This window comes from Cucumis sativus, chromosome 1 (assembly GCF_000004075.3).
Source record: "Cucumis sativus cultivar 9930 chromosome 1, Cucumber_9930_V3, whole genome shotgun sequence".
Classification (NCBI taxonomy): Eukaryota; Viridiplantae; Streptophyta; class Magnoliopsida; order Cucurbitales; family Cucurbitaceae; genus Cucumis; species Cucumis sativus.
Window position 1 is genome coordinate 7472485 of NC_026655.2, and position 23955 is coordinate 7496439.

At 30.8% G+C, this 23955-nt stretch overlaps 2 protein-coding genes, 3 non-coding genes and 2 pseudogenes across 5 annotated transcripts; 2 read left to right on the forward strand and 5 right to left on the reverse strand.

Annotated features, from left to right (window-relative positions):
• Positions 1-2343: 2343 nt before the first annotated feature.
• On the reverse strand, positions 2344-2989 carry LOC116402798 (polyphenol oxidase C, chloroplastic-like). The gene has a single exon (XM_031883144.1). It carries the CDS (start codon positions 2865-2867, stop codon positions 2385-2387), a length of 483 nt encoding a protein of 160 aa, XP_031739004.1. The 5' UTR covers positions 2868-2989; the 3' UTR covers positions 2344-2384.
• Positions 2990-3656: 667 nt separating this feature from the next.
• On the forward strand, positions 3657-3729 carry TRNAF-GAA. Its single transcript has one exon. It is a non-coding gene; the product is annotated as a tRNA-Phe (tRNA).
• A 1211-nt stretch (positions 3730-4940) lies between these two features.
• TRNAF-GAA lies at positions 4941-5013 on the forward strand. The gene has a single exon. It is a non-coding gene; the product is annotated as a tRNA-Phe (tRNA).
• Positions 5014-6539: 1526 nt separating this feature from the next.
• TRNAN-GUU lies at positions 6540-6613 on the reverse strand. Its single transcript has one exon. It is a non-coding gene; the product is annotated as a tRNA-Asn (tRNA).
• A 315-nt stretch (positions 6614-6928) lies between these two features.
• Positions 6929-8113, reverse strand: LOC101220221 (annotated as a pseudogene).
• A 125-nt stretch (positions 8114-8238) lies between these two features.
• LOC116402712 lies at positions 8239-9152 on the reverse strand (annotated as a pseudogene).
• Positions 9153-12397: 3245 nt separating this feature from the next.
• LOC101220458 (polyphenol oxidase, chloroplastic) lies at positions 12398-16023 on the reverse strand. The gene is made up of 2 exons (XM_004146596.3): positions 15067-16023; positions 12398-13473 (listed from the first exon to the last, which is right to left on the reverse strand). Exons 1-2 carry the CDS (start codon positions 15962-15964, stop codon positions 12638-12640), a joined length of 1734 nt encoding a protein of 577 aa, XP_004146644.1. The 5' UTR covers positions 15965-16023; the 3' UTR covers positions 12398-12637.
• Positions 16024-23955: the final 7932 nt, after the last annotated feature.

The following is a 23955-nucleotide window of genomic DNA, read 5'->3' on the forward strand; positions in this document are numbered from 1 at the left end:
CTCTTATAAGTTTAGGCCAATTTTCTAAACAAACAAAATAAAATCTAAAATCCAAGTAATTCAAAAATCAAAACCTCTCCTTCAAATGTATTAAAACAATAAATAGTCAATTAAAAAAACATGTGTTTTAACACACTAAACTATACCATACAATTTTATTAAAATATTCAAGTCTTAAAATGATTTTTGGTTCTTTATACATTATCTTTCTTTCTTATTTTGTGGTTTATACACCTTAATTAATAAAAATGTGTAAATTTTTAGATAAATAAGTTTCAATTAGTTTAACAAAATGAAGGAGTTGGAACAAAAGATGAGAGGTAATTAGACGGTATTGTCAAAATATGGTCTAAATTGTCAAAATACCCCAATATATATACAAACTTGACCAAATCACCTACACAAAAAATGTGAAAAATAACTTTGCAGCCCACGTTTCTTCCCACCTGCACATTGATCTCAAAGATGAAGGGAAAAAAAAAAGAAACAATTTTAATTTCATCTACATTATGGTATGATTATATTTGATTCTCCCACCTCAGATTTAGGCAATAATTCTTCATTTTGGGTTTTTTTCAAAGCTTTGGTAAAGTTATTCAAGGGTAATCTTGACGAATTATAATTTAGAAATCTCCAAATTAAACTCAAAGCTATATACAAATTATCACCGTTTCTCTATTTGCTTTTAATCTTGAAGTATTTAGCCAGGGATGAAAGTGTTAGGAGGTGTCAATAAGACAATTAAATAATTTATTCTAAAATACTAAGTAAATCTAAATTAACTTCTTAAACAAATACTAACTAAGCCATACTAATTACTTCTAATTCTTCTTCATTATTCAACCCGACTTCTAAAAAAGAAACTCGTCTTGAGTTGAAGTTGATAAAGTAATTAAAGGTTCCTTCTCTTAGCTCTTTTGAGTATGACACATTTAATACTTTTTTTTAAATGATACCAAAGCGTGATAAGTAGGTGCACCAAAACATATTCACTAGATGGACAGCGCCGCTTAATTAATATGTGAAAACTTTGAAAGTTTAGGGTTTTTAAACTTTTATTAAGGGATGTTTTTGAAAACTTGGAAAGTTTAGGTATATTTTTTAAACAAAAATTTGTAAGGCTTTTCATCCAAAACTAATAGCAATTGGTTTTTATTTGCATTCTCTTGGTTTTCGAACTTCTCAAGCTAGCTAACACACATCTTTACTTGTGAAAACTACTTCTATTGCGCCTCTTGCTATATCTTAATATATGTTAATAACATCATTGTTCTGGGTAGTTCATCTAATGTTTTTTATGAGTTAATCAAATCTTTTGCTTTGAAAGTTCTTGGCAAGCTCAGCTACTTTCTAGGTATTGAAGTCTCTTATCCAGAAAAAGGAGGTATGTTTCTTTCTAAATACATTTTAGATTTGCTACATCGAACCAAGAGGGGTTGAAGCCAAGCCCATTGCTACTCTTATTATTAGTGGCCTAATAATATATGCTTGTCAGGGAGAACTTCTTGATGATCTTTACTTCTATAGAAGTGTTGTGGGTGCATTACAATATGTCACTCTTATTAGTCCTGAAATATCTTTTAGTATTAACAAAGCTTGTCAGTTTATGCACTCTTTGACTATTTTACATTGGCAAATGGTGAAACGTATTCTCTATTACCTAAAGGGAGTCTTATCTCATAGCTTATGGCTCCAAAAGTTGAGTCATCTCAATCTGTATGGCTTTGCAGATATGTTGACTAGGTTTCAGACCCTGATGATAGAAAATCCACTTTTGGCTTTTGTGTCTATCTTGGTGGTAACTTAATCTCGTAGGGCTCCAAGAAACAATCTATAATCTCTCGTTCAAGTAGAGAAGCGGAGTATCATTGTATCTTGCTCTTGTGGCTACCATAATGCTTTGGATGTGTTCTCTTTTGGCTGGTCTTAGTATTATCTTACGTCACCCCCTATTTTATGGTGTGACAACTTAAGTGTAGTTCATCTAAGTGTTAATAATCCTGTACTCCACACCAAAACAAAGCATCTTGAGATCGATACTTACTATTTTCATGACTTGGTTTTTCAAAGAAAAATAGAAGTTCGTCATCTTCTAGCCACTATGAACAAATTGCGGATGTTCTCACCAAACCGTTGTCAGCCACAAATTTTCAAAAATTCAAACAGAAAATCACTATGGTTGATGTTGTTGCCCTCGGTTTGCAAGCGGGTGTTAAGGCAGCCCATTAACAAGCCCATGTTTGCTCTATTACTCTTTATTCCGTGTATAAAGACCAAATTATAAGAGCTATTTTATGATATTTTTGAGGTATACTTTGTTGTGGGTGAGTGTAGGGTAAGAATTTTTCCTCCCAAACTTTCTATATATACTTCCAATAGTGTACTCAAAAAACCATGGAGTCATATATATAAAAAGTTAGGATTTTCTCTTGCCAATTATTCCTCCTTCTACAAAGCATTTTTATTCTTAAGTGTATCGACTTTGCTTTTTCATCAAGGGCTGCACCAACACCGAATGGGACAATGCTAGCAGCAATAGACTTCTTGGACTTGACCTTCTTGTTAAGAGGCTTGGGGCGAGATTTGAGCCATGGGATGTCAATAGATTGGAAGACGTAGCCGAGTTTTTTAGTGTCAAGAGAGTCACGAACGTAGACACAGACGGGTTCAGCTTTCTCGTTGTAGAAGAGTAAGGAAGTGTTGAGGAAATCGGGGTCGGAATGTCTTTGCGCCTTCAGTTGATGGACTTCCAGATTGACTACAGCGATCGACGTTGGCGTGATGGGTGTAGAAAATTGGGTCTCTTGCGGCGGAGTAGAAGATTCCCATGTTCTGACCTTTGTGGTTCGGATCGTCACACCAAGCATGGATCGGAGAGTGAGGAAGATTTTCTAGAATTCCAGCTCCTGTGTTTTAATTATTGTTTTGAGCAAATATGTACATATGTAAATTAAATTTAATCATTAAGGATGAGTTTATGTCAAATATATGAAAGTGTACATTTTTTAAAAAATTAATCTAATAAACTTTTGTTAAAAGTTCACAAATTTTCAAATGTGTAGAAAATATATTTTAAAAAAATAGTGATAGGTTTTTTTGAAGTAATGAAATATATATTATACACAAAACAAAAAGTTAATAAAATAGAACTTGTAATTTAATTACCTAAAAGAAGTATCAAATCACTTCTGAGTTCTGATATTTTATTTCCTGTGTGCATAGATGGTTGTAACTTGTAGGTTTATTTTAAAAAACAAAATAAACTCAATATTAAATTAGAATAGAGAGGTTGAAATTTCGAAATTTTGGGCACAAGATAAAATAAATCAAAAGAATTTTCAATTTTCAAATTTCAAAATTCAAGTGATGCTTGTGTTGCTATACCATTTATGATTTATAGATTTTTTACATTATTTAATTGCTTTTTGGCTTTAAATTCTAACATGTTTATTTGGGCTGTTTTCTAACAGTAATTCTCAATGAAATCAACAATAAGTACTTATTGACATTTATTAACTGTTATGGTAACATATTATATGACAATTTATCAAAGCCAATAAATGAATTATTAGTATATACTTCTCATTATAGTTTAATGTTAACAAGGGGAAACTTTAAAATTTTGCTAAGTATACAAAACTATTATGTGTCATCAAGCGGGGATAGCTCAGTTGGGAGAGCGTCAGACTGAAGATCTGAAGGTCACGTGTTCGATCCACGTTCACCGCATAATTTTTTTTTTTTGCACATTTTGCTATTATAGTTCCTTAAAAGAGCTTCTGAAAAACATGGTCTCACTAAGATATATCACTACTTAATGTAAGTAAAGAAAGAAGAAGAGAATGTGAGAACATGGAGAGATATGACAAAGGATAGAAAATAGGGGAAATATGTAGAAGAAGAACATGGAGACCCTTGAGAATATAAGAAGAATGTGTTAGAGATGGTGAGGGGTGGAGGGAAAATAAATAGTAAAATATAAAAAATAAGTTTAACAAAATACGATATCTATACAATGTCATGTATATCTTTTAACTGTATCACATTTTAGTTGTTAACACAGTTTTTCTTAAATCATTTTAGTATGTTTTATGAAACAATTTTTTTTAAAATTCAAAACATATGTTGTCCTTGTCTAGCATCGATGAGGAACTCTTTGTGTGTTTGTCCATCCTCTCTGTATTGTTTCCTTTAGTAATGATATCCACGTTGAGACATCTTTTCTCAATAGTTTTTTAAAATATTGTTTACTCGTCCTCTCCCTCTCCCTCTCCCTTTCCATTTCCCTCTCCCATAGTGTCCAACACTTCTAAAATAAGTGTACGACAAGATGATGAGCTATTCTTCATCTTTGAAAATATTCTTTTTCTTTTTATTTGTATTTTCGTTTCTACAATTCCATAAAATCAGGTTAGCTTAAAAAAGATGAAGGACAAAAAGATACTTTTAAAACAAAAAGTTTTTTTAGACACAAGAAAAATATGGAAGAGAAAATATCAATTCACATTTATTACCTGTCATGGTAACATGTTATATGAGAATTTATCGAAGTCAATAAAAGACTTGAGGTGTGTTCGGATTACTTTTTAAAATATTTAATTTTTTTTTTTTTGAGGTGTTTGGTAACTTTTCAAAATGCACTTTTAAAACGTGAAATTAAAAAATAATCCATTTTAAAGAAAACATCCAATAATCAAACTAGATTTTAAAACAAAATTATGTATATAAACAATTATAAAAAGATCTAATCAAACTTGTAATTTTAAAATTTTAAACTCATTTTGAAGAAAGTGTTCAAAAGAAAATGTATTCTTGAAAAACATTTTTTTCACGTAGATAATTTAGATGGTTATAATTCAATTGTTAATAAGTGGAAAGTATGAAATTTTGGCAAGTATAGTACGAAACTAATTAAATGTGTAATTTTTTATTTATATAAAGCGGGGATAGCTCAGTTGGGAGAGCGTCAGACTGAAGATCTGAAGGTCACGTGTTCGATCCACGTTCACCGCACATTTTTTGGTTTTTTAAAATAAGATCGTGTGCACTCGGACATCTTGGACACCATTTGATCCATGTTCAAGCTTGTCCCACATAACTTTAGTGCAATTGTGTTCTATATCCTCTAATTGATTTTTATATAGAATGCACCAATTTAGATTCAGAAAGCAGTTTGGGAGTCTTCTTTGGAGCTTTTCGGCCATATTGATGCATTTGTGCACAAGAGGGACCGGATGAAGATTTTACCTTTCTTGGGGATGCCTGACTTCCATAGATTTTTTAGAATGTTTGGATTGATGTTTATTATTTCATCTCTTTGATCCACTACAAATGTATTAATTTAGACACTAAACTTACATAAATGTATCATATTAATTATGTTTTATTTGGACACTTATAAAAGTTGAGAGTTTAAATTGATACATATATGAAAGTTTATAGGGTTTAAATTGGTGCATTTATAAATGTTTAAATTGATACAACTATTAGTTCATAGTTTAAATTGATACACGACTCCAAAGTTCAAGGTTTAAATTGATACAATATTATTAGCTTATGGTTTAAATTGATACAATTATTAGCTTATGGTTTAAATTGATACCGTTTTTAAAGTACAAGTGTATAAATTGATATTTATCCTAATCATTTTGGTTCAATTAAATATTATTTATTTGGACTAAGTTCAATTGAGCCCAAAAATAAGTTTAATTGAGCCCAAAGATTAAATATAACCTAAATCCATATAGTTGAGCTCATGGGTCTGGTTCATGGACCAACCAGGTTTAAGCCCATAAAACCCACCAACGAACTCTATAAATAGAGGAATTCTCCTAATTTGCAGGGGTTGTAAATTTTTTACTCGAGAAGATCTAGACAGAATTCTCCCAAGAGCTATAATACAGCTCCCTAACTCCTAAAGTCGACCATCCTCGAAGATTGAAGCTTCTTTGAATATACAAACTTTCTTCCAAGACTCCAACTTCAAGAACATCACGTGATCCACTTCCTCAAATCAAGCGTAAACATTCAACCAACTTGAAGAACATCACGTGCTCCGGTTCTCCAAATCAAGCGTAAACGTTCAACAAATTTCAATAACATCACGTGCTACACTTCCTCAAATCAAGCGTAAGCATTCAACCAACTTGAAGAACATCACGTGCTCCGCTTCTCCAAATCAAGCGTAGACGTTCAACAAACTTTAAGAACATCACGTGCTCTGCTTTCTCCAAATCAAGCGTAGACATTCAGTCGAGAGAGAGAATCAAATGATCAAATTGTAGAGATAGAATCACATTATTAGTTTAAGATGTAAATTAATACAACCTCCATAGTTCATGGTGTAAATTAAATTGATATATTTGCACTTTTGTTTATATAAAATTAGAACTTTTTGTAGTTGTCAAATATAATAAAATCATCCAAAATATTAATTTACAAAGATAACAAAACATATCACATGATAAACTACTATCATATATCTTCAATTTGGAAAAACATGAAAGAGTAGGGAAACGCTAAAAGGAAAATTTCAAAGACGCTAGAAGGAGGGGTTGAACCTCCGACCTTGTGGTTAACAGCCACACGCTCTAACCAACTGAGCTATTCCAGCTACTATTTACACTTTAAAATTTAATTTTATAATTTTCTTATATATATAATTAAAACTAGTTAAAATCGACACAAGAAAATTGAGAAGTATGTTTAACAAAATACGTAGTATCTCGACATTATATCTCTCAATTGTATCACACTTTAGTGTTGCTAACTCAATTTGATTCCTTAAATCATTTTAACGTAAAGATTTATAAGTATGTTTTTTGGAACAATTTTTTTCAAAATTCAAACGCTAAAATGAAACTTCTTAGAGTTTTGATGCATGAAGATATTTTGTCCTTGCCTAACATCGATTGGAACTCTTTGCGTGTTTGTCCATGCATCCCTTTATAGTTTCTATTATTGATGTATTTAGAATATGATATGGGACATCTTTTCTCAATAGTTTAAAAAAAAAAAACCCAAAAATCTAAGTGCCAAGATGTGAGAATGTAATTTCTAGTTTACCTTTCCCTCCCAAATGTGGTACATATATTTACAAAACTCCCAGCAAACTCTGTCTTATCCGCTCTAATCTCTCTATCCATCCTCATCATTAATCAAAAACCATCAAACTTTACAGCCTTGTTAGTCTGATCATATTCAATCCCATCAACCACCAGTACCTCCTCCTTTCTCCTTCTTGTCCCTCGATTTCCTCAGCCTCTTCACTTCGACGCTGACAATTTTGTCAAAGAGTCAGGGGGAATGTCACGGGGACTGGCTCGGCGATTGCTGGTCGAACGCCGTGGAAGGGGAAAATGCTGGCAGTGGTGGCACGGGGTTTCTTTGACTTTAGTGTTTTACGAGGAATGGGGCGAGCTTTGAGCCAAGGGATGTTTACATCTTGGAAGACGTAGCTGAGGGTTTTGGTGTTTAGAGAGTCACGGACGTAGACTTGGACAGCTTCCGCTTTCTCGTTGTAGAAGAGGAAAGAAGCATTTGAGATAGTTGGGGTTTTGAATGTCTTTTCGTTTCCCGCCGAAGGTTTTCCAAATGGACCAAATGCGGTCGACGCTGGAGTGATGGGCGCAGAAGATTGGGTCTCTTGTGGCGGAGTAGAAGTTTCCCAATGTTCTCGCCGTTGGGTTGCTCATTGTTGCTGCACCACTGGTGAACCGGACCGTGTGGAATGTTTTCTACAGCTCAGGCTCCCGTTTAGTACAACATACAAAATTGTACAACATAATAATTTTGTAATATCACTTAAGGTTCACAAAAATTTAAAGCCAAATGATTAGGTGCATCTCTTATTTTAGGATGCACCTATCTAAAATGTTACTCATCTATCCATCACACAAAAAAATAATATCTTTTAGCTAAGATGAAAGGCATGCAAGATGGATACATCATGTTTTTTAAAAATATTTAAGAAGTAAATGTGAGGTTGGGAAAACTTATTTTTAAAAAAGATGTTAGTTTTCACATATTGGGTGAAACATATAAAACTCTCTCTTTTAGAAGGTACATTTAACTTTTGAAGTTTTTACTTGTTCAATAATTATTTCACTTTTAGTATTTCATAAATAACCTTCACAACACTACTTCTATTCATAAGTGTTATTTTTCTATTTTATTTGTTCCTTTTCTACTCATGTTTTAAAAAATAAAGCCATATCTAAAAAATATTTTAATTTGTTCTTACAATTTAACTAGAAATTCAAATCTTACTTCTAAATATATGTAAATAAATATCATATAGTAGACCAATTCAAAAGGAAATCAATGGATAATGTAGGGCTATTCCAAATAAAATTCTTAAAAAGGTGTGGTCACAATTAATTCCCTAACCTGGCGGCCTGGTAAGCTCCACCGAAAAACAGCAATGGCGTACGGCTAGTCGGGACCCAACTTGCCGATACTTAACCCCAAGATTACTCTTTATTTGAGCATTTTCATCTCCTTCGTTCATCTGTATCATTAAAATCCAAATCCACCAACGGTAGCGGCACATGACTGTCATTGCGCAATTCATCATAAGGCGGCGAGTTCTTTTCGATTGCCGGCAATCTCAAATATTAAATTAGGATCCCCAATCAACTCTCTCACAATATCCTCTCATGAAAGTAAAGATAATAACGATGGAACGGAAAAAACAGCCAGGAATTATGGACTTGAAGCTCAGCCGGAAACTCCAATTAAGATCGACCCCTCCATTCTTGTGTAAAGCTTCTTCGGTCATTTTCCAGTAGGCTTTTCATTATCTCAACGGCTCTTTTATAATTTTCTATATAGTTTTTGTCAGCTAAATGGGCTACAGGCCGAACCCGGAGTTTTCGATGTGGGGTTAGTGGAAAGTCTTTGATTTGGACAGTGGGTGGGGGGTAGCAATCTGTGCCCTTGGCGCCGTCGTGCAAGTCGGCAGGACCACTCGTGTTGAGTGGCGGGGTTACTACTGGATTATAAGGCGGAGGGATATATTGGGAAGAGAGTTGAAGCTCCGTAGAGAGTGGTAAGCCCAAGAAGAGGGCTCTTCTCCGATCAAACTTGTCCAAAGAGTTGCATTTGTTGCTGGCTCTGCAGGAAACTTGAGATATATTATGAATGAGGAATTTAGTTCATGGAGGGATAATGAATGGTGGGGATTTTTTGTTAGTGCAGAGAAGTGGGATGGGAAAAGTGGTGGAACTGGTGGCGGTTGCCGCGGCGGAGTAAAGTGGCATTTTGAAAATAATTAGCAAAATACTGTAGTTCTAAAAATATTTATGAAAATGAGGTACTTTTTTGTTCTCTTTTTTTTTTTTTAAGCTTTTCTCAAATTTTAAATTTTCTTTTCTTATTGCCTTCTACTTCCTTGTTCTCTCTCCATTTGCCTCAATCCTTCCAATATATAAGAAATTTGGACGAAAGCAACATTTCTCAGTAATTAAATAATTAGATCAATCCAATTAGATCTTCTCTTTTTGGTTATTGTGTTTTCAGCTTCTGCTAAACACATTTCTCATCTCTTTAGTTTTCCCATAAAAATAATTATCAGTAATTTCCCAAGTCCCAACAAATACAATATACGAAAGAAAAAAAACTAAAATTGTTGTATATTTGATGAAATTAGGCAAATAACTTGAATATCATCAACAATACCACATTATATACTAGATAATATAAATTACTATGTAATTAAAATAATTCAACTATTTATAAATTTTTTTGTAAAGACTAATCTACTGGTTGAGATTATTAATGTTAATGAGGAGGTAAAAAAAATGATGTCATTCTTGATAAAACTTTCATTAATTAATATGTTATGATAATAGATTGGATAATTAAAAGAAAATCTAAGTAAATAGTCCAATTTAAAATCTAAACAAGACTTAAATGAAAAAAGAAAAGGTTACTCTAATGGTCGTACTCACCAACAAGAAAGAAAGAAGAAAGGAGAGATGTGGTGGAACAGGATCGAAGAAAAGAAATTCAAAGCAAGAAGGACAAACGAAGTATTAATATTAAAGATGTTTAATTAATAAATATTTTAATTAAACTACAATATCGGTTTAGAACTCACATGGTAGATTCCCATTTATTTTTCCTTTTCACTAAAATATCTGCTATGTTTCATATTTCTCTACCTTTCTAACTTCTCCTCCAAATATTCTTGTGTTCACCACGTTTGTCAATCAATCATGGTGTGAGAGTCGGGATTCAGCTCATTGTCGTGCAGGTAGTCTTGTAATCGTGCAGATCTCAGAATCGATCTTCAATTCAGTTTACAATCCATACCATACCTCTATAATGTCACTTTTTCACTAACATTGAAACCTAGATTATTTCTTGTAGTGGTTGTTGTTCCGGAGAAGATGTGGATTGCCTCCTATCCCAATCCCATAACCTCTACACTAACTAATTATGCTGTCAAACTTTGTTGATATATTTCCATTTACTTCTAGTGATCTACTCATATCTTTTTCAAGAAAATTATTTAGTTTGATTTTCTTGCAAGGTCTCGTTTGTTCGTTTGGGAAAGAGAGGTGTTTTACTGAAAAGTTTTGTGGTCTTATAAAAAAATTTGAAAATAGTGGGAAAAATCAAAATAAAATTAAAAGATGTTAATCATAAATTTAGAAGGAAAAATATATGTATAGAGATGGGGTTGGACTTTTTTCCTTTTATCTTGGTGGAGTTTTTGTGGATATGCTTTGACACTTCAGCTACCGATACAAACGCAATTGTCGACATTCACAAATCTTCAAGCTGAACATTCAAAGCTCTTTTCTTCTTTTCTTCTTCCAACTTCATAAAGGAAAAAGTTGAAAATTTAATATTGTCCAATTATTCAATCTAATACACATATTAAATGAAAAAGACTGATGAGAATGTAAACTTCTTTAATTTTATTTACACATGTTTAATCTTTTTTCTCCAACTTCGTCCAAGAACTTGGTCGAATTCCAAGGCTTCTACAAAGTTTTCTTGACTCAAACGTAAACTTAAAACCTTTGGACACTTTTGAAATAAAAGTTTGACTAAAAGATTGGGAGAGATATCAGGAATAGATGCAGGGAATTGTCAAGCTAGAGAAGAGAAGTGTGCATGATCAATCTCATAAATCAAACTTTCTGTTATGAACAGATGTCGAAAGATAAATAGGGTGCACCAGACACATTTTTAACGTCTCATATCATGCCCTAGTTCAAAAGGATACCATCAATAAATAATGCACAAGGTAAAAGAGTACACAAATATATCAATCATAGGAGAGAATATGCTAGGACAAGAAATCCAAATGAGAGCTATATAGAAGTTACATTATAATTATAAACGACTTAGTCCAGTACTTCAAACATACTTTATTCTAGAGTAGTATCACAGAGCCGAAAAAATGAAAAAGAGGCTTGGGTTGAAAATGATACAAAGAAAATATAATAAGAAATAAAAATACCGAATCCAAGTGGATTCATAAATTTGATATAAAGGAAACATTATATAATAAACACACTATGAAGTTTCAAATATTAAAATTTGCAAATGGTAGAACTCAAAACTACTACACTACAATTATACTTTGTTTAAGATAAAACATCATTATATTTAATATACATTGTAATTTGACACTTCAAAATTAATATTAAAACATAAAAATTGATAGTATGAGGTGGCCGTATGTAAATTCAGTCTGTGAATCCAAAATATTAAATCAAAACAATATTTCAATTTTTTTCAAATTAAACTCTTTATAAGAAAAAGGTTTTTTTTTTTTAAAAAAAAATCACAAACTAGGAAAGATGTATTGAAAGGTGCAGTGATGGAGACATCTCAACTAAAACGGTCTCCATCACATCTCCATATAGAGAGGGGTTGGTTTAAAACGAATCACTTTTGATGTGAATATTCCTCCTCAAATGGACAAAGGGAAACAAAATAACATACAATATGCCTATTCTTTTGTTATCTTAAATTCTTCAATTAGATTTTGAAATATATTCTTATTATGTCAAAAGTTACATAAAAAATAAAATGTGTCAGATAGAGTGAGGTGATGGGTATGAGTTGGAAAAATAGTGTCACACATTGACGTACGTAATTTTAATTAAAAATGCCAATAAAATGATAAATTTTAGAGTAGATTTTAATTATGAGTACTAGAGGGCTTCTACAACTCTCACTATTATTATGTCACAGTTCACAGTTCACAATAATGTTTTGAATTTAAAGACTTCCCGGCAGCCTCTCATTCGAATTTAATATTTTTCTTCTTTTAAATATCAGTACAAAAAGAAACAGCAATTTAATTTTAACATATATGAAAATTTTGTAAACTAAATATTGGGACGATTTTAAGTGTTTTAAGGTATGTTTTTCAATGTGATATTAAATATAAATGAAGTAATTTTAACAACTTCAATGGTAATCTCAAACATATATTTGTTTCATTATTACAGCTTTCAACAGTTTCACCTGTGATAATTATTCAGAAAACGACTTACAAAAAGTCTTGTAAAACACACATATCCCAAATTATTACGTACAAAAACATATTCAAATAAACAAAGGTTTTGTTGACCTTAATTATATTAACAATAACCCCATCCCCAAAGAGTTAAATTTACTTGTCAAATTCAATCTTTAACCCATCAATGGAGAACAAGCCAGCTCCAATCCTAGGAAGGATGGTGACGATGATACTGTCATCATTATCAGCTTCCAAATCCTCAAGCTCTTCCGTTATTCCCACCCTCAGCCCGGTCTTCACCTTCTTCTTGTGCCCGTGCTTATGTGGTACATTCACAAAACTGCCCGCAAATTCAGTATTATCGGGTTTAATTTCTTTGTCATCTTCATCGTTAATAAAAACATCAAATTTTATGCCATTGTTAGGATCAAATCCAATTCCGTAAATTACCAAAACCTCCTCTTCCTCCTCTTTCTCTTTCTTGCTTCTCGATTTCTTTGGCCTCTTCACTTCCACACTCACTGGCGACTTCACGGTTATTGGAAACTTGATGTTAGCTGGTTTGACACGGCTGGATGATGGGCCGCCAGCGGCGAGGGCGGGGGCAATGCCAAAGGCAACGGTACTTGTTTTTTGGGCTCGGCGAGGAGTGGGGCGGGTTTGGAGCCATGGGAGGTCGACGGGTTGGTAGATGTAGCCGAGGGATTTGGAGTCGAGGCAGTCACGGACACGGACTCGGATGGGTTGGGCTTTCTCGTCGTAGAAAATGAAAGAGGCATTGAGCCATTCCGGGTTTTGAAGGTTCTGTCGTCGTCCACCTAGGGTTTTCCAGACGGACCAGAGGCGATCGATGTTGGAGTGATGGGCAAAGAAAATGGGGTCCCTGGCAGCAGAGTAGAAGTTTCCCATGTTTTCGAAGTTGGGTTGGTCGGTGTCGCCGCACCATACGTGAACCGGTCCATGTGGAATATTCTCTACTGAACCACCTCCTATTGTGTTTTTATGTAACACGAATAGTGAGTTTAATTCATAGGTTTAATTTCCAAAAACTAAAAAAATTCTCAAAACCAAAGGGTTACAAAACCGATACTCATCCCTAGTATTTTTGTGTATAGTAGACAAATAGTTTATTTAATAATTGATCATCATCTACATCCGAATGAAAAAGATGGCCATAACCTACGAAAACAAGAATTAAATTGAATATTTCAATTTTTTATCAAATGCAACAAGAAAATAAATAAACAGGTCACTACCAAGTGATATGACAAAAACTTCTCATTGCCCAATTACGGCTTAGTTAGTCAATGTTTTTTAATCGTTTTTCTAAGAAATTTTTGGTTGGGTATACATACATGTTTTAGTTTTAGGAATAACAAAATAAATTCAAATATTTACAAGCTATAACAAAATTTTGGATTCTATCGATGATAGAAATTGATAAACTTTTATCACTGTTTATCAATGTGTTTAGATAGAAGTATATTATTAAGGTCTATTATTGATAAAATCTAGAAATTTTGATATTTGTTGTAAATATTTTGTCAAATTTACTATTTTTTATAATTTTTTATTATTTTAATCAAAATTAATCGTTTTCTATCTTTCTTTCTTGTAGGGTTTTGGTGAATTTCTTATTGAAAAAAAATACATAAAAGTTTACGAAAGTTTTTATTTAAAAAAATTCGAAGCTTTTAAAGAAAAATTCCAAACTCCTAATTAAAAACCTAAACCAAGAAAAAGACAGAAAAAACATTTTTTTTTTCAAAAAAAAAAAGTCGTTAATTTTAAAAGATAAAAGAAAATTAGGTTAAAAATATTTTCATTTATATGGTGTAGAGATAGGCACCCTTGTGAGAAGTCGCATCATTGAATTTTCTTTTCAAAATACAAATTAAGAAAATAAATAAAACGAGTCTCTCCCATGTAATATGACTAAAGTTGATATTGCTACCATAAATTTAATGGTTTAGCCAAGATTATAAGATTATATGGTTTAATCAGTTGAAAGTATCTCAAGTTGGCTATTCAAATGTTTTTCTAAAATTTTATCAACTTTTTATTTTTGAATTTAGTTATAAGAATTTAGAGAAAATTATTGTAAATGATAAAAAATTTAAAAATATATAGAAAATTTTTAAATTATATCGTTACACAAATGTGAAATTTTGATATATTCCTATATTTAAAAATAACCTTAACAATCTCTATTGTTATTCATTTTTCATTAATGTTTTTACAAACTAAATCAAATTTTGGAAAGGAAAATGACCCATTTCTTTTTTAAAAAAAAATATTTTCATATCTCATATATAAACAATTGAAAATTTCAATCTAATTTAAAAAAAAAATAAAAACAAGTTTGTGAAAATGACACTTCGTTTTCAAATTTTGGTTTTAAATTTGAAAACAATCTTCTTGTGATATTACGGGAAAAGAAAAAATAAAGACACAATTTTAAAGCACAATATTTTTTCCAAAAAATTAAGATACATAGTGAAGGCATTCGGGTGTAGCTTTTGACTCATTTTATCATTTTTCAAAAAGAAAAAAAAGTCGAAAGCACAGTTAAATTTATATACCTGGTGAAGGCTCATCACCCGCTACATAAGCACTACCAAAAAACAAAGAAGGCGTACGACTACCAGAAACCATCTGCCGATACATTATACTAAGATTACTCTTTATTTGTGCATCATCACCAATATTAGGATCAACTCCCCCAAAATCCAAATCCACCAATCTTGGCGGCAAATGATTTTCGTTTCGTAATTCATCATAAAGCGAAGATTTCTCTTCTGCATACATTCCAGGCATTTTCATTCCATCCGGAGCATCATAATTCCAAAACGGTAAAGCAAAACTCGGATCCCCAATCAACTCTCCCAATATCTTCTCGTGAAAGTAAAGATAAAATCTATGGAACGGAAAAAACAGCCATGAATTATGAACTTGCACCTCCACCGGAAACCCCACTTGGTCGTACGCCCCATTACAATAAGCACAATGAACATTTGCTTGTTGTGTGAAGCTACGTGGGTCATCTTCTGGAAGTGCTTTCATTAATTCAACCGCTTTTTTGTATTTTTCTATATAGTTTCTATCAGCTAAATGGGCAGCTGGTCGGACACGTAATTTTGAGGGTGGCGGCGGTTGGAAGTCGAGGATTGTGGTGGCCGGTGGCGGGCAGCAGTTGGTTGCGTCGGCACCAGGTGGCAGGTCTGGCGGGCCACATTTGCTGATGTTGGGGGTTTCGATGGGAGCGGCTAGAGCAAAATGGGTACTTTGGGAGAGAGTAGAAGAGCCGTAGAGACCGGTGAGGCCGATGAGAATGTCTCTTCTATCGATTTTGGGGTTGGGGAAATTTTGGTCATTGTGATTGGTGGCTTTACATGAGATTCGTGGAGTAATGAGAAGTGTTTTTGTTTTGCGGAGAAACGGGGTTAGGGTTAGAGATGGTGGATGGGATAGAGAAGCCATGGGTTGATGTTGTTTGAATCAAAAAGCTTTTGGTTTGTTTCTTCTAATGTCATTACTTTGTGTAATATTTATAGTTGGAAAAAGAAAAGTGATTTCTCTTACTTTTGAAATAAAATGTTGAACTGTTTTCTCAATGTCAAAGTTCTATTAGATTTTCTTCTTCTTCTTCTTTTTTTTTTTTTTGGGTACGAATTACCTAAAACTTTTTGAAAAAAAAATGAAAATAGAGAGAAAGAGAGATCTAAAGAAAATTAAAAAGATTTATAAAAGCTTATTTAAAAGTTAATTTTTCTAAAAAACATGTTTTAACCCAATTTTCTAGGTTATTATCTATCAATTTTAATCTTATATTTCTTTTCATTCTTGGAAAGGAAAAGAAGAGTTTGTGGGGGTTGAACTTTTCTCCAACTCTTATCTGGTTGAACACTCAACTTTGGAAGAAATCTCTCTTACAGATTGGGATTTTTCTTCTTCCTCCAACATATGCAAAGAAAAGGTTGGAAAAAAGTTAATTATTACTCATTAATAAGTCGTCTTGTACGAATATATAATAATTACATAGTCATTTATTCCATCATATTAGATCAGAGAGTCAAGAGGGTATAAATTGAAATAGTTTAATATAACTAACATATATTTATGTTGGAGATATACACATGCCTGTCTTTAGATAGATACTATTAAAATTATACGATTATTATCTATATATATTTTTATTCATTTTACTATATTTAAAAAATAATCCTACTTAACAAACATTTTTTTAGATTGAAAGTCCAATCTTCTATTTTAAAATTATTGTACCAAAAACATTAAAGAAGATGAAGAAAAAGGAGGCTAGATCTTAGATCATTTAAATTTCTAAACTAATATAGAAAGAAGTTCTTGAAGATTGTGAATTAAACCCCTTCCCACTAGGGCAAAGGAAGTTAGAAAAAGAGTTCATTAATTCATATCTAGGTATAATAGTTAACCTAGTGAATTTACTTAAACAAGTTGGTAGACATTATTAACAAAACAATATTCACAACTCATGGAAGAAGAGAGAGGTGGTATTGTGCAAATCTAGAGACAGAGTAAACAATTTTAGAGTCAGCAATACAAACTATATACAAAGAAATTGTATGTGACATTGCAAAAAATGATTACGTTTTATAGGTTGTTTTCAAATATAACAAAATTGTTAAAAATATTTTAAAATAACATAAAATTTTACTTCTTACTAGTAATAGATCATGATAGATTTATAGACTCGCCTCGTCCATACGCAACAATGACGTGTACAAAATCCAAAAATTGTCCAATTTTCTATTTTAGAAAAAAAAAACAATAGAACCACTTTTTTCTTAATTCTGATTTCAAATTTGATTACCATCGAACCCTTAGAATGAGTGTTATGCCATTAGGAAAAATTAAAGAATAAACACCATTTAGGAGTTTATATTCTTCTTTATTATTTTTATTTTTCCTACTTTTATAGATAAAATTTTGGTGAATATGATTGGGTTATAGGAGAAATTCTTTGCCCAGCCAGCACAATATGGTTGGAGGTGGAAGAAATAAATAAAGTCGGTATCTACCAAAATATTTCAAAATTAACAAAATTCAACATGAAACGAAAAAACTATCTAAATTAAACAAAAGAAGGAAAAGAAAAAAAAAACATGTTAAATTGTATTAGGATTGTCTCTAAATTTTGTAGATTTGAATTATTATTATTATTAGTATTATTAACTTTAGAGTCACATTAATAATTTTAAAATTATTTTAAATAATAATTATATACCTAAATATCATAATATATATTTGTGATAAACCAAGATATAAGATTATCTGTAATTTCTAGCTATCTTGATCCATATTGTGATGTGGTTAATCATAAATAGATGAGTTTTTAACCAAAAAAAAAAAAGTTGAAAACAATAATAATTTTGTGTCTATCATGTCTTTAAATTTTTTAATAATTTTGTCTAATTCATCATTATTATATTTGTTAATTAAATTTGTTCTTTTGAGTGTCCAAAAATTGACAAATACAGAATATAGAAAAACATTAAAAAAGAAAAATAATAACAACATACAAATTGCTTGGTTTAGTAAGGTGTATTAAATTCACTTGATTTAGATTTACTAATAGTATATTAATTACATCAATAGATAAAGTGAAAATAATTTTGTGATTGAGAATGCATGTTACAGAATTTTGATGTCTCTACCACATTTTGCAAGTTTATGATTTATGACACCTAATTGAGATATCTTGGTGCACGTATACTGAAATCTTAACTTTGCATTAGGTTTAATTTGAGGTAATTTTTATAAATCCTAGAGTTGTAATCTTAAATAGATTGTAAATAAATAAAAATGTATGAGTTATAGTTTAATTAATTATGGTTAATCTAAGATTCACTTTTATATTTTTGTGTTATTAATTTATATATTCTTTTAACATGGAATTCTCAACTTATCCTTCAATATTGCTTCATCTCAAAACTAATTAATAAATAAGAGCAGTAACCATAAGATGATAGTATAAAGATTAAAACATCTTTTTATGGTACCTTTTTGAGTTCACTAATTTTGTATCGATTCTTTTTCTTTTATTGGATATTCGTTTAGGTTTCACGAGCTTTGATATCACGATCAACTTTCATCTCAAACTGAATTGGTAATGAAAAAAAAGGTAAACCATGTATTTGATAAAACATCACATTTTCATCTTTTATGTTATTGCCTTTTTTGTTGGCTTGTAATTTTTCTTTATTATCTTGTTGGTTTGCACATATACTTTTGGAAGCTTGTTTTTACTCTGTTGTTCGATATCTTAAATCATTGGTTGAAAAAAGAAAAGAAAAACGGTTTAAAAAAGGAATAGTTGGTCCAAGGGGAGCCTACACACCATCAAAATCAGAAAGTGGTTAGCATTGTGCTAAGGGGAGCCTAAACATTATACTGATGATCTTAATTAAACCAAACATTTTCTAATTTAAGAACAGCTTAAGTGTTCTGATTTGTTTGATTTTGTCAGAGTTGTTTATCTGCTGTTCATATCCACACTATGTAAATATTTTGAATCATAGTGAAACCTTTTTTTTCTTCAAGCTAAGGCACTTATCAGTCCTCCAGATGTTGGTGAAGGTTACACGGAACTGAGTTGATAATTCATATGTTCAGTTCTCTCCTTTTTGCTTCCTCGTTTATTGGGTATTGTGTTTGTAACTTTGGGTGTTTGACATCTTGATCTTTCATGCCCGATCTCTTTCATCATTTCATTTTCCATGCGGATCTAAATCAATTTAATAAAAAAAAAAAGTCATCATCTATATTAGAACAGTCAGATATTCTGTAAAATGACAAATCTGTTCACTTCGTTAGCTAGAAGTAATGACTTTGCCCACATCTTCCTTTTTCATCCAAGACAATGACTTGAAGTGGACAAACGATACCTCTCTTAAATATTTATGTTTAATTTTTATATTGCTCTATTATCAAATATTGAATAGTTTTATTGATTTGAATAAGAAATAAATTATTTTAAATGACAAAACTTTTTTAATATATTTATCTATATAGTGAAATATCACAATATATTTGTAAAATAGACTATTGATAGATCAAGATAGACTATTATATGTATCTATCTTAGTCTATTGTGGTATATTATAGATAAATTGTGATACTAAATTTTAGTATACTTTGTATTTTTTTTTTATTTTGCTATATTTAAAAATAACTATAAGAAATATTTTTTATTTTTTTTTAAATCTAGTTTTCATATGATAATAAAGGAGAAGAGAAAAAAAAAAGTAGTGGTGGTGGAAATGAAAAGGGAATCTGCAATGGCCAAGTTGAATGTTCATCGCTAGCTATAAAGTTTCATTGTCCTTTAAAATATTTAGAGTTGTGTACGCAATCCAAATTTGGGAGAAATTTTAGAGTTGAATTTGAATATGAATATTAATTGCAACGTGCAATAAGTTTGAAAAACTTGAAATTCTACTGTGTCCTTTCCTGCCTACCCTAATGACACATTATTATTGACCTTCTTTGCTAAATATTGATCAAAGTTTGTTTGATCACTTCAAATTAAGGCATTGTTTAACTTAATCAAAAATATTTAAAGGTGGAACAAAAATGAGATCCTGAAACGTAAAAGTGGTGAGAAAGAAGGTTGGATTAAAAAATGTGGGATCATAACGAATTTGGATTACATTACTTTACAAACTCATTCCATTATAGACATCAAACATGCCCTTCGATTTTGTTTTGAAAAGGGTTACACTTGTTTTTTTTTTCTTTGAATTGTTTTCAATTGGTTACATTTTTCATGAGTAGAAGAGTTAGAATTCTCAGCCAATTTTCGAAAACAAACCCATTTAACGTTACGTAACTGTGTATTGTAAGAACTCAAGTGTCGTATCTATGTGTGATATTAACGAATACCTGAGATTTTTTTAGGTATGTCAACAAGAGTTTTGGAGGGAGAAAATTGCATAGTACTGCTGCTGGACAATAAACTAGATAGAGATGTTCACGAACTGATGTAGCCATTTTAAATCTTCATCCCAATCTTCCAATTAGTTTCACTTGTTTCTCCAAAAGAAATATAATTTCAACCATACACAACAATATTTTTCAAATAATTTCCTAACATAATTTTCATTCAAATAAAATATCTCTTCACAAATTCATTCGTAAAGGTATTTCGATCAAACACTCCACAATACCATCTCTTTTCAACACTCGTCCCGACTCGATTGACTTGAGTGCCTAAGATCCACATTCAATTTTCTTTCTTTTGTATTGTATGCACCCTTTTGGTCTTTCCTTAAAAATTAAAACAAATCCACATAATTTTTCCCCCTAAAGTATTGGTGGGTTGGTTTTAAAAAAAAATGATATTGGTTGGGTTGGTTTTGAAAAAATGGTCTTGATCCATCAAATTAATAAAATAATATGTGACTTAATGACGTGAAAATTTCTGAATAGAACAGAAATAGATATATTATTGTGAAAAAACAAATGAACGGAGAAAAATTGTTTATAAAAGTTAAAAAATGGATACATTATGGTGAAAAGATTTCGAATAGAAAAGTAGACATTTATATTTGAGCTTTACACAATTGAGTTGAAAGGAAATTCAAATCTCTCTCTCTTTGTTGATTGAGAGAGTATATACTAGACTAGTTAAACTATAAACTATATGGTATCAAAGTTTATATATATCAAACCTTAAGCGTTATTGCTTAATAAAAATTGATGAGATTCGATCAAAGTCTAATAAATTTAAAGAATGAGACAACATCTTGATAGAACATATTAAGAATCTAACATAAAGAAAAATAGAAAGATTTCACAAGCAGTAGATCCACGTGCCTTGTAGAGGAAAGGCACATGCCCCTCGAATTGTCACTTTTTGTATTTTTATAAATAAAAAAATCAAGTTAATTAATAGTAAAATTAATCGAAAAACTATTGAAAATATTTATGATAATTTAACAAAATTCTAGATTTTATCCAGATTAACATCAATACATATTGATATACTTGTATCGGTGTCTATTAATGTTATTATATAAATTGATAGAAGTTTATGATTGTCTATCAGTGTCTATCATTGATAGAATTTAAAATTTTATGATATTATGTTAATATTTTTAGTAGTTTTGTCATGGCAATTTGATCGCATTAAATATCATATATGAACTTAAGGACGAGGGGTCCAAGATTATAAGTATTGAATGTCAAGAAATTCGAGTTGGTGACTACCATGAATCGAATTCATGACCTCTTAGTAAATTTTTTAATTTTTTACTACTAGACCAACCCATGATGGTTACGACACTATTCCTATTAAATAAAGCTTTATATGTCGGCACTTACACTTGTTTGGAGTTGTTATTTTTCAAGTCACAACACGTCACGTGACTCAATCTAATCAAACTAACTCATAAATGGACTTGATCGATCTCATGGTCCATGGATTCTTCAACTACCTACAAATGTGGTAAGCTTCTTCAAAAGGCGAGTGAAAAGATTTTGAGAGAAAGGAAGTCGTGAAGGAGAGGGGGAAAACGTCGTCAGAGAACATTTGCGAGAGAGAAAAACAGTGACAACGTCGGATGAAGTAAGGGTTTTTGTAAGAGAGAGAGAAAATCCCTTATTTCCAATTGAGTAAATAAACATTGACTCATCGTAATCATACAAAAAGTTTAGAGAAAGGTCTTCCAATTGGGCAGCCAGGGGTGATGATTTCTTCACAAGTGTGGGAAATAAATAGACCATATCTCATATTCTTACCAAAATTCTTCTGCTCCATTCAAACTGTTAGAAAATGCTTTCAATCCCTAATTCAAAAGTAACTTTTACTTTCCTTTCTTCTTGGTAACGTTCACATTAATTATAATACTTTTGATTATGATACGTCATATACATAAATCGATTTAGAGAACTTTGATCATCAAGTACGTAGAACATATTTACAGGGGAAAAATGCCATTGTTAGCTTTGACATCATTTTTTTTCATTCATAAAATTTGAAGCAAAGCAACATAATTTAAGAAATATTGTAATGCAAACATTTCCTTTTAACTACATTTCTATATTACATTGATAAATGTATAATGCCCTATATATAAAATTCTTAGATTTTTCCTCTAGATTGCACTCTCTTTATTAAAAATGCATATAAATTGCTCCAACTATCATTATCAATTCAAAGAAAGTGATGCTTTCTAGTAATTAGGTGAGTTGGAAAAGTGGATAAGCATCACCAAAAACCTACAACTCGACTGCCTTTTTTCTTTGTCAATTCACAAACTATGGCTGTATTCAATAATAACAATAATAATTATTGTTGTTGTTATTTTGTTATCATTATTCTGTATTCAATTATCTTAACGAATATGTAATCATTAATGGAAAAAGTAATTAATTATTATAGAAAAAATTAGAAATATTTACAACATATTTCATAGACATCAATAAAAGTTCAAATTGTTATAGAATATGAAATTTTCATTTATTTTGTTTTGCTATATTAATTATATTACTTGCTCCTTTTATTCCCCATGAAAGTTTTTAGTTACTTTCTTAAAAAAAAAAAGTCTCCTCTCCAATCTCCCACAAAGAATCGCTTATGAACATGATATTTGAGAAAACGTTTAAATATCTTGTATGAAATATAGATAAACTTCACTTTCTTGATATTGATCTGTTCATGGAGTGATACAAGACTTTTTATATATCTAAGAAGATGAAATAGTTACAAATATAACGAAACATTTATAACATGTTACAAATATAAAAGCACTTTTTGAAAAATTGCAAATAAAGTAAAATCGATCAAAAGTCAATTATTAATTTAGACTATAAGAGTTCATTAACAATTATAGTCTATTACAAATATATTTTAGTGTATTTACAATAGATTTTCTATAATTTCTACCATTATAATTACCGGAATGATTAGAGAAAGATTTTTATCTTTTTTTCCCCAAGCTTTGCTTATATATGTTTAATAAAATAATTAAGAATAATTAATACACTTTCAAATTTTATAAATAAAATGTTATTACAAACCATACTTGTTTTATTAAATCAACGACAAATGGACTAATTTAATAGATTTATCGAAGGTGTGGAAATTAAATCATAATATTATAACTTTGCTTTCTCGAAAGTGCAATGATACAAGAGAATAAGACATTTCTGTCGTACAGAAAAGAATAATTCTATTGACATGTTTAATTTGTTGAGCAATATAAGTTTATATTTTAAAATTTACTAAATCCATGTCATCTATTTTTTTTACATTTTATAAATATAATAAAATTAGTGATATCAGACGGCTATCAAATATCTATCAATGGATTGTATAATAATTATCCTTAATAAAATCTAAAATTTTATTATATTTTATAAATACTTTTATTTACTTTCCATATTTGAAAAGGTTCTTAATTAAAAGGCAATTCAAAGGTAGATTTAAA

Coding starts and splice junctions, on each gene's coding strand:
- LOC116402798 (XM_031883144.1), bottom strand. CDS start 2,867: ATGCTTGGTGTGACGATCCGAACCACAAAGGTCAGAACATGGGAATCT.
- LOC101220458 (XM_004146596.3), bottom strand. CDS start 15,964: ATGGCTTCTCTATCCCATCCACCATCTCTAACCCTAACCCCGTTTCTC. Junction 13,474..15,066: donor GGGTGATGAGCCTTCACCAG/GTATATAAATTT, acceptor AAAACACAATAG/GAGGTGGTTCAGTAGAGAAT.